General features: G+C 41.7%; 1 protein-coding gene across 4 annotated transcripts in view; it reads right to left on the bottom strand.

Annotated features, from left to right (window-relative positions):
- rhot1a (ras homolog family member T1a) overlaps nt 1-10,999 on the bottom strand; it is a 15,405-nt gene extending 4,406 nt beyond the window's left edge. For 2 of the 4 annotated variants that reach the window (XM_035655758.1, XM_035655759.1), the window contains exons 1-19: nt 10,581-10,999; nt 8,749-8,807; nt 8,547-8,628; nt 8,400-8,443; nt 8,244-8,297; nt 8,060-8,112; nt 7,053-7,161; nt 5,782-5,883; nt 5,136-5,234; nt 4,805-4,913; nt 4,551-4,671; nt 3,567-3,651; nt 3,290-3,435; nt 2,972-3,072; nt 2,656-2,786; nt 2,302-2,385; nt 1,959-2,081; nt 1,662-1,864; nt 320-442 (exon numbers count right to left, since the gene is read on the bottom strand). In XM_035655758.1, the coding sequence (XP_035511651.1) occupies nt 320-442; nt 1,662-1,864; nt 1,959-2,081; nt 2,302-2,385; nt 2,656-2,786; nt 2,972-3,072; nt 3,290-3,435; nt 3,567-3,651; nt 4,551-4,671; nt 4,805-4,913; nt 5,136-5,234; nt 5,782-5,883; nt 7,053-7,161; nt 8,060-8,112; nt 8,244-8,297; nt 8,400-8,443; nt 8,547-8,628; nt 8,749-8,807; nt 10,581-10,617 (1,865 nt within the window). In that variant the 5' untranslated portion in view covers nt 10,618-10,999. Of the gene's footprint in view, nt 1-292; nt 443-1,661; nt 1,865-1,958; nt 2,082-2,301; nt 2,386-2,655; nt 2,787-2,971; nt 3,073-3,289; nt 3,436-3,566; nt 3,652-4,550; nt 4,672-4,804; nt 4,914-5,135; nt 5,235-5,781; nt 5,884-7,052; nt 7,162-8,059; nt 8,113-8,243; nt 8,298-8,399; nt 8,444-8,546; nt 8,629-8,748; nt 8,808-10,580 lie in introns of all 4 variants that reach the window. The other 2 variants (XM_035655761.1, XM_035655760.1) reach the window with 2 other exon arrangements.
- Between the last annotated feature and the right edge of the window lie 145 nt (nt 11,000-11,144).

Below are 11,144 nucleotides of genomic sequence, written 5' to 3'. Positions count from 1 at the left end.
CAAGGTATCTGCAATTTCCCAGCTTGGGATCAATAAAGTCTGTCTATCTATCTATCTAAAGTCTATCTATACAACATTTTGGCACAAGGTATCACTATGACATTTAATATCCCCTTCTCCTCGCAGTGGATATGCAGTGTAAACCTGACCGCTGACGAGCACTGAAGGAAAGCAGAGGAGCTGTCACTATCACCAGTGTTAGAGAGCTTGGGTGAAAAAGGAGCCTCGTGTGACCCACCCTGAGACGTCCAACCGAGGGTGGAGAACACAGTAGAGGATGGTCTAGGTGAACACACTAGAGCTTATTCTAGGTATGAACCTGTTGAAAACGACCCTGCGCAGTTGGGCCTTAATATTGCGCAGCAGCTCCGACTTGAGGAGGTTCTGACACAGGCAATAGGTGCACCTGTTGCAGGCACACATGCAGCGGAGACGGGCGTGGCTGCGGAAAGATACACAAAAATGCGTGTATTCACCACCATACAAAGACAACAGGTACCAAACAACACACATAAGAGGAGGATGAGGAGGATGAGGAGGCCAAAGCCAGGGTAAAAACCTCAACTTTATTTAACCACTGGGCTACATCAAAGCCTACCTGCAACCTCCTCAGACAAAGTAAACCAAAGTATTGACAAGCTAACAACTATAATGAAACGTCTAAAGGAGAATAAACACAAGAAGGCATAAGGAGAAGAAAACTACAAAGGAAGGAAGGGAAAAATTCAGAGGGTGGCAATTATCATTAAAGTGCAAAAGCTCTGAAAATAACCTAATAACCTAAAATAACTTAAAGCAACAAGAGAAATGTTTTTGAGGGTTTCAAAAAGAGATTTTACACAAACCTAATGATATAATGGATTAAAACTTTGAATATTTAAAAAAAGCAGCTCAAGATTGAAATGGGTTGAGAGCTTTGACAACTATGGAGAATTTGAGAATTCACCTTGGACAGTAGATTCATTCACTCCTCATTGAGTCAGGGCAGTCAGTGGACTCTCCTCTCAGTAAGCCCCTTTCTTTATATCAAAGCAGCCAACATGTATGTTTATGGTAGGTAGGTTAATTCTCCTGCTTAAAACTGGAGTCGGTCCACGGGGGCCACTGCTTCTAATAACTTAACTACTCAAACTGGTGTGTGAGTGCTGCAGATCTAAAGGATTTCTGGCCTGCTAAAACGAGATTTAGTGGGCATTGAGTGCTAATTAATCTACTCTGAAATCTAATCTGATCAGAAAGCTTTTGAGGAGTTAAGACACCCAATAAAGGATTGACCTCAAAGAATTTCAGGCAAGGACACACACATAAACACAAACATACAACACTGACTTACAGGGGAGCATAAGAGACCCAGAAGGTGCATTTAATTTGTTCTGGGTGCTAGGTAGCGAGGTCAAGAAAGCAAAGTCCTCATTTACTGACGGAGTGGCTGGAGGAGTCCAAAGTTTACGTGTTACACAGCATACAGATAATGGCTTTGATTCACTTCCCCGTGCTGTAACCTTTGACTGCTTAGGGCAAAATGTCACTGTCTGATACATCCATCCAGGAGAGAGGTAAAAGTGGCACACACACACACACACAGAAAAAGAAGGGCTTGCAGGATTCACAGAGGTGTAAAGGGTTAACTACATGAGACCACAAAGAGGTTTGGTACTCACGGATACATGGCCATGGTGGTGAGTCTAGTGTAGATGTCTTTGTTGAGAGCCTCAGTCGTGTTGCATGTGAACGGCTGGGGTGGGTGGAGCTTGTGCTTGCGGCAGAACTCCTGCGGCGAGAGGCTGTAGTGCTGCCGTATTTCGTGCAGGTCTGATTTGGCGGCAATCACCACGCATGGCGTCTTGCTGTCTATGAAGTATTGCTGCCAAACACAACCGTTCGAAGTTACGATTTAGGCGATAGGAGATCAAATAAGCTGCATCTGTTGGGCATTTTTCCAATCGTCTGAAACGTACCTTGTACACTTTGGCGCAGTATTCAAAAGAGCGTGGATTGTTGATGTCATACACTAGGCAGACCACATCGCAGGCTAGGTCCGCCTCTGACAGGAAGTCAAAATCTGGCATCACCTCATGGAGCTTGTAGTGTGTCGATTTCAGAGAGAGAGAGAGAGAGAAGAGGAGAGAGAGAGAGAGAGAGAGAGAGAGAGAGGAGGAGAGAGAAGAGAGAGAGAGAGAGGAAGAGAGAGAGAGAGAGGATGTGCAGATGGAGGGATTCATTGTTTAGACCGTAAAGTGTAACACACTCAGATTATGTAACAGTAATCCAAAAACCAGATGATAAGTGAACTGTTCTTACCAGCAGGTACTTCTCCTGACCATACACATAAGTCGTGCTGATGGCATAGAGGGACTTGTGGTCTTCTCTAATCCGCCTCTGTCGCTGTGTTGGATGATGAACAAGGTCAATAACAGATACCCATAAAGATTACTTACATGTTTATAATGCGCGTCCCACAAGACAAACAAGACAAACTGCTATAAATACCAATTTAAAAAGAGAGTTCGAAAGGATTTAGATAGATACAACACAATAAGTTAAAGGGAGGAACAACCTAGACATAAAAAAAAAGCAATATTATAAAAATGTATAAAATAAGCAGCTATAATGGTAGTGCAAGTAAAAATATAAGGTTGCATCACTTCCACTGACCTGCAGGTCCTTGCCCAGGAAGGCTTGGAGGAAGCCACTCTTCCCGCTGCCCCGGGCCCCCAACACATTGCAGCGGAAGACGCTGCGCTGGGTCTGTTTCTTCTGCAGATCAATGCGCTTGTTACGCGTCACTGGAAGAATAGAATGAATTTAAATTTACAAACATACATGAACAACGGCAACATGCAGTAAAATTCATGCATTTTTTTGTATTAAACTTTAAACAAAAAGCAAACAATGCGGTTACTGATCCATGGTACTGTTTTTTTGTTTTGTTTTTTAAATTAATAATGAATATTAATTATGATTGTCTTACCTGTAATGGCAGCAGCTTGGGACTCCTGTTCATAGATGATGGAGTAGCCCAGGTAACCTAAGTACTCCAAACTACGCTGTACATCTAGATATGTTGTCAACCTACCACAGAGAACACGTCAGTCGTGATGAGCGCGATGGCAGCAGAGATTTATGATTTTGTAAAATGATCTGTATTTTCTACGTAACGAAGTATGAATGTATTCAGGTTGTGTAAAACTAAAATAGGCATGAGGCTACGTGTGTGTGTGTGTGTGTGTGTGTTGCTGTTGCAGTGCCCGTGCGTGTGTGTGTATTAATAGATATGTTCCACACTCACGTCCACTGAGAGAGATATCCCTGGTATGTGATCCATCCCTGGTCGTTAGTGCCAACAGTGTTGTTGACATCTGGACCCCAGGGCATGTAGGGAAACACTTTGAACAAGTCCTTCACCTCGTCTGGCGACAACGCACAGTCTCTGTCCTGGATCGCGACAAGTGATTGAACACAAAAGTGGTTATTCTTAAGAATGTAATCTGTAAATAAACATAATGAGGAAATTAAAAAAGGTGGCTGAATTAATTTCTAAATGTTCAACACTGCTAACCACTCACCTTGTCATGTTTGTCAAAGACACTCTGGAGGAAGAGGTAGGCGTTGTGGTTAAGCTCTGTGGTGCAGTCGGGGGGGATCTTTAGCCTACAGTACAGGGGACAGACAGAAACTATCATTTAACAGAAAGCTCCAGAGCATTGACGGAGGATCAGAGTCAAATGTTTCTGACTTTAAATGTTACAAATCGATCAGTCAGGTCATAAAGATCACCAGATTCTCCTCAGCAGAGAAGAGGAAATTATTTGCTGCTACTGTAAGCTGTGACCAACATGAAGTCATTTCAAAAGAGGAACATGACGTCAATACGACTATAACATACAGACGCTGTTATGTATAGGCTAAACCAAGATCATTTCTGACCATTACCACATTCATTCACAAAGATTTGAGCAATCAGTACATGTTTAGAGCTGTAATCATATTAGTATTGATCAATCAATAATTTTAGTCATTTTTCCAGCAATGTTAAACATTTTCCAGCTTTTCAAATGCAAGGTTTACAGTATTTTCTTTGTCACTTATGACAGTAACCTTAATACCTCTAGGTTTCAGACAGCTGTTTGAATCGAACAAGAAATCCAAATCTCTTTGGGCTCTGGGAAATTATACTGAGCATCTTTCACCATCTTCTTACTTTTTATAGACCAAACAGTGAAGTGATTAATTTTAAAAAAAACCTGCAAATTAATTAATAAAGTGCATAAACGTCAGTGACAGCAAGGAACATGTCAGTGACGTACTTGGCAAAAGTTGTGCTTTTTCTCAACATAAAACAAAAAGAAATTAATAAAAGTTTGACCATTTTTATACACCCAATGACGACAAAGAAAAACTGGAATTGAACAGGAGACAAAAGGAGATGTTGTAGGGTAAAAGTTCTCCTCAGACATTTACTTCTCTTTCCTTTCTCCACTGCACCTTCAAAATAAAAAAAATAAATAAAAAAAACCATAACTCCACTAATAACCTTTGAGTGTACTTACAAGGGAAACAGGTATTCTTGTGTGAGCTCCAGGTCATCATCATAACCAAACCGCCTAAGCACAGTCCACGTGGTCTCATGTCGCCCTCGCTGTATGAAGAGGGTGTGGAGGAACAGGAACCCTGCAACAAAGAGCACATGACAGTAAGTAAAAGACAAGCTGAGAAGAAAGATTGCTGACGGGACACGATGAACGATAAGTAACGAAGAGCGGGGAGGAAAGAGGAGGAATATGAAAACAGGAGAGTGTCTGACCTTTGAGTGTGAGTCCGTTGTCCTTGACTCCATCTGTCATGTTCCTCCTGACCACATTCTTTACATCCTCTAAGGCCTGAGGCGCCAGGGGTGTATTGAAACACGTTTTCTATAGAGATACACGACAAGCAATGCATAGATGAGAAAGCTGCAACGTTTGGCTGGGTTCGTGTTTAAACCTGCCACCCTAAACCAGTCTGGCCGTTCTCTGCTTGTGATATACTTTTATACAGCTTGGTTCTAACAAGTCGTGCTAGTGACGAAACCTTCCACATTTTTGAACTCTTGCGTGACTCTGTTGACTGAATGACTAGTACGTGGGAAACATTACCTGGAAGAAGTTGAGCTCATTGTCGTTAAGGATGCCGTCGTTGTCCAGGTCGGACACTTTAAAGATTCTAGTTAAAGCCTTAATGCAAGAGGGCTTCAGCTGTAACACAGAAGAAAAAGTAAAGATTAAGGTGGTGACATGTACTTATATAAAGGAGAAAGATTTCAATCAATCAACTTTAGAGATACACCAATCAAACTCATGATATCTGGTACTACTGCTCTCTTTCTGCCCAAATATAAACCTTAAGTTAGACTGATTGTTGTCTAAACACTAATTAAGAACCAATTCCCAGTGCTTCTCTGAACACTGTGGTACTAAATATTAAGTTGGCAGCCTGCCATGTTTAAATGAATGTAACTAATATGGAGAACATTTTATGATACTGACAAAGCATATGAGCATTTTACACTTTTGTAATGGCTGCAATACATTTGTTGTCTTCAAAAGACACTTTTTTGTGACATTTTGACTTGACGGATGGCTCTGTTTAATTCAAGTGTCCCAGCAGGCAAAGGTCAGCATGCACAATAGAAGAAATCTGCACATTTAAAAGTCCAATGCAGATGGATGTTCATTAATGTTATTAATTACACTGGTGGTGTCAAACTGTCTGCTGTGTCTGCATCTACCATATAGACCTCACCTCCTTCTCCTCTGGGCAGTACAGGGGTCCTGTCGGGTGGAGAACAGCCTTCTGGGCGTAGTAGAACAGCTCAGAGATGTTCTTCAGGTTTTTGGCAGAGCACTGAGGAACAAGAGGGAACATGTGTGTGAACAAGAGCAACTCTGGAGCAGAAAAACCTCACAAAGTCATGTGACAACAGAGTTTAACAGCGTCAATAGTGGGTCAATGATCGAACAAAGGGTCCAGTGGTGGAAAGTAACATTAAATACATATATTCACTCAAGTGCAGTACACTTCTGAATAAACTGTATATCAATCAAACAGTATGACATTAAATAATAATAATAATGTAACACTCACAGAAACCATTTTCCATTACTTACACACTTCCCTTAAAGCTGCAGTTTTATAACTGTATATGACAGCAGTACATGAGACAGATAATATGTGAAAACACTGTGGTTCCTCTGGCTCCTCCTGGTGCTCCTAATGGTATCTGCATGAATCCACAGCACCTGAACTAAAACATCAGAGCCAAGAAAGATAGTTGATGGTAGACCAGGAGGAACCAGAGGAACCAGAGGAACCAGAGGAACCAGAGGAACTGTCTCTAGTACTGCTGTCAGGATGTTGGGAAGGTTTTGGGAAATACTATAAAAAGTTATTTACAGTATAGTATTTCTAAATTGTGGTTCTACTACTTTTACTTGAATAAAATCTCTTAAATCTCTTTTGCCACTGATAAAGGAGCACAGAATGAACCAGAAATGTAAGCAGGACCACCCACCCCTTGATCTGGTCAAACACTGAGCCAGCAGTAAAAGATCGCTCACATGTCTTCCATACTGTACGAGGCCAACTCTCACCAGCTGTATGTGTCTCCTCTCACGTCCTCCTCATCTCCCTACTCTGACATTGTAAATAATCAGTCAGTCAGACGGAGCCCAGCTTCCTCCGAGCCTCTCGGCGCTCTGACAGTCCATCACTCAGCAGACCTTTGCCTCGGAGCACAGGGTTCGGTAATATAAATCTATTCAGGACTCAGTCAGAGTGTAAGTGGAGTCAGGAGCTGGAGTGCCGCCCGAGAGCAGCTGGGGGCCGATCTGTCCTGCGGGGCCGCCAGCCTCGCTCTACAGCCGCTGCTAGTATTGGATTTCATATTTCATTTGCCAATTCATTGCTCTCGAGTGCTTCATCAAAGTTTACGTGCACATTTAGGACCTCCAAACAGCGCTGCCCTAATGGCTCCGAAAGGTTTATATGTGTGTGTGTGCGCATCGATCCCTTACCTCTACACAGGTCTCGATGTCCTGGTATTGATTCATAATTGGCAGGATGGTCTCCATGCTGCTGTGTTCTACCAGGTCTGACTTGTTTCCCACAAGGATCAGTGGTACCCTGCAATAAAGCCTTTTATTACTGCATTATAGAGCTGCAACAATGAGGCGATGAATCAATCGGTTGATCAGAAAACTGACAGGCAACAATTTAGATAATAGATTTATCATTTAAGCCATTTTTTAAAGCAAAAATATAAAAAAAAACTATTTTCTGTCTTTGTGATTGTAAAAATATCTTTGCGTTTTGCACTGTGGGCATTTTATAGAGCAAACAATTAATTGACTGAGAAAATGGTCTGCTGATGAACTGATAATGAAAATACTTGTTAGTTTCCTCCTTATTACACCATGTTATCAAAATACCACAAATTAGCTTTAATCAGCTTGACGTCAACACATCTCAGCTTAATGCAGAATATCAAACTAATACATATTAATTTATGAGGTTTACAATAATTATCGAAGGCAAAAAAAGGACAAATTGTTATATATTTCATACAGGACACACTTAAAAATGTATATCCCTCTGTTGAATCATTCAGTGAGATTAAGTTTATCCCTATCTCCCATTACTCTGATTTCAAAACTTGCTACTAATCACAGCAACAAAAGGCAACCTGAACTGCCGACCCCGCGATTAAAACAAATCATAGTGACATTTTAAAGTGAGTTCAAACAACAATCTAGAAGAATATCAGCAGTGAACAGTATGTATTTACTTGTGGTCAGAGAAACAACACTGTTCACTAAAACTTTGAGACAACGCTACAACCCATCAGGATTACAATCACGGACCAGAATGACTGAGCCTTATATCCTACTGGGAAAGACATCAACTGTACATCCCACCAGTTTAACATAAAGAGCTTAATAAGCTTGCAGACGCAGCAGGACGAGCCTGGCTGACCCACACACAGACACAGACACAGACACAGACACGTATTACAGAGACCCACCTGCTGTCCTTGTCCGTCCTGTCATTTATGAGGGGAATCCAGTGGCTTGTCACCTACGGGAGGAAAGCATTACATCAAACACTGTAGCCGGGCAAACATTCATTACTAACACACACTGATTTTCTCAGATTAAAATGATTTGCAGCGTCTTGTTTCACGAAGCGCGAAGAGAAACCATGCTCACCTTTTCAATGGACTTCTTGTTGTTGACTGAGTAAACTATGCAGATAACATTTGCCTATAAAGGCAAACAGCAATATTAACTCGTGATGCACACAGGAGACACGTGGAGTACAGACGTTACAGGAGCAAATCAGAGTAAGAGTGAAGTCAAACCTACCTTTGATATTTCTTGATATAGCTGCTCGTCGGACTGTTCGGCTTCTAAAAGGTGAAGAAAAGGCACATCAGTCCAGCGTGCTGCATGTTATCAAGCCTTACTCTCACAATAACAACCTCGTATTCATATTAATCAGAGCAGGGTTACCTGAGTAGTCCACAATGTGAGTGGGCACCCTCTCGGGGGTGACGTCAGCTGGGATGGTGATCTCCTCAGCTCGGAGAGGAACCTGGTAGAAAAGAATATGAATAAGAAACATCACACGTGTCTTTTATTTACACATTTTAACCCTCGTGATATAAGATCACAATGCAACTATAAACAGCGAGCAGGAGGAGTTGATACGTACCTCATCCGGAAACTCCTCACTGACCAGAGACATTATCAGGGATGTTTTCCCCACTTTAGCTGTTCGGGAAAAGGAAAAACATTTTGTGTTATAATCCGGTATTACACACCTCTTTTACAGGACAATGGGTCGTTAATACACCACCTCTCTCTCTTCTAGTGAGCGGTCTGGGTGATGTATTAAGTGACAGATAAGAGCAGCTGAAAAGAGCTGCAGCACAGAGTCTGAAATGAAGCCTACGATAGAGAGACGGCACTGATATTCAAGAATAACAAACACATTCTTATACATGTGATTTTATTATATATATATAAATATTGTAAAATCAAATTACAAAGAAACTTCTCTCTACACTAAAACAAAAAATCACCACATTTATTAACTTATATTCTAACTTGCCATGTAATTTGTATTGGAGGATTGTTTGCTGTAGTACAACAACAACAACAACAACAACAACAACAACAGTGGGGTAAAACAATTAGGGGATTATTCGATCAGTATTTTCGCAGAAATGTAAAATATTTGCTCTTCCCACCTTATAAAATGTCAGGATTTGCTTTTGATTGATTGAAACTGTAGTAACTTTAACACCTCGAGGTTTAGAAACCCAATAATAATCTCTGGGCTCTGGGAAATTATACTGAGCTGCAAATTATTGAATAAAGTGCATAAACGTCAGTGACAGCGCTGTATATGTATATCTGAAGGGACCAAACAATGAATCCAAGAAAAGTAAACCAATAATGAAAACAATGGTTAACGGCAGCGTTAGTTTGCAGCACGTCTGTCCCCTCAGTGTCCATGTGAGTAACAACCTGTCCTCTACTAACACTGGAGTAGACACGGAGCATTTTGGCTGCTGCTCTCTCACTGTCGGCCCTCCCGCACAGCCACAGCTGAAATAGAAATAGCACCACCAACACACGTACTTTAAAGAGAACAAATACAGCAGGTGAAACACAGTTCAGGGAGGACTCTGCCCTCACCGCTGGTCCTGGGTCAGGGAAAAGGTCGAGATCTTCCAGTCGCAAACGTCCCATAACTCTGGTTATTAATGTACAGCGCAAGTTATCAGCAATGGTAATGGAAATATAGTTCTTATTAATTAAATATACCAAATACTCTCTTCTTCAAAGCCTCTCAAATGTGCAGGTTTGCTGCTTTTATTTGTCTAATGTGAAGGCAAACTTAAACTTATTTTGTTTTTTTATTTCTTTTCAGTTTTTGGGACAAAGAACCCCCAAAAAAATATCAAGAAACCAGGCAATTTAATCAGATTTAAAATAATTATTTGTGCCATACCTAGTTAGAACAATACTGTAATATTTTCTATGTTTCACTAGTCTTTTGTTTCCTGTAATCTGATACTAATCAAGTCCAATACAATAGCTAACTTATCATCATATTAGGTTGTTTCCGTGAGCCATCTATAGCTATTATCACCTGGAGGGGGATTGTTAGGTTGTTAAATCACTATTAAAACTACAGCTTTGTTGCAGCCTTGTGCTCAGATCTTCTGGTTATGAGAAGAAGTGTGTTGAACATTAAGACACAGCAGTGCATGGAAATACTGCAGAGAGCATTCATTCACATGTGAGGACTTAACCGGCCATCAAACAGCAGAGAAACCAGAGACAGCTCTCTCCTAATACCAGTATATAACCACACTGCTCTGTATTATGCATTATGTTATATTTATGTTATATTTATGTGGTTAGAGTCACTGAGGGCATCTGGTAGCTGTGTAGCATCTCTTCTCCCTCACTAGCATTGGAGCTAATCAGGCGATTCAACCGCTCAGGGATCTAAAAAACCAAAACGCCACTTACGCTCCCCGACGAGCAGTATCCTCACGTCCTTCCTCATGTTTTATCTAGAGTCCCTCCACAGAAACAGCGCTTGTCTTTATGTTTTCATGTAGTCCTCTGGACGCCGTCCTTGCTCCGGCAGTTCACCTAACGTTAACCGCCGCGCCTGCGCAGTGAGGCCCTGCCGCTGTCAAACTCTCGGCGCCTTTTGTAGGACAAAACGGACGGACGGTTTACCGCGATGCTCCGCGACTCCTCCGCGACTGCCGTCTCCTTAGCGACGAGTCGGCTCAGCGGGGAAGCGATTCAAGAAAGTAGTCCGCGGCACGTTTCTCTGTCATTTCGTGTTAATGGTCTTTTTCCGGGGGGCGCTTGCATAGCATTTCGTGGTGGTTGTTTCACGAGCATGCCCGACCTCCACTACCCGGCAACTACGGCGAGCCGCACGGGACAAAAACGTATGAGATTTAAAAACGTGTCATGCTGCCCTCTAGCGCCACAGAGAGGAACTGCGTGTGGGTCGCTGATTCATAAAAACATTAGACATAATTTACTGTCAACAACAACATAGATAGATAGATAGAT

This window comes from Morone saxatilis, unplaced genomic scaffold (assembly GCF_004916995.1).
Source record: "Morone saxatilis isolate NCDOM2014 unplaced genomic scaffold, NCSU_SB_2.0 Contig14, whole genome shotgun sequence".
NCBI lineage: Eukaryota > Metazoa > Chordata > Actinopteri > Moronidae > Morone > Morone saxatilis.
Note: the sequence above shows the minus strand (reverse complement) of the source record. Positions and strands in the feature narration are given on the sequence as shown.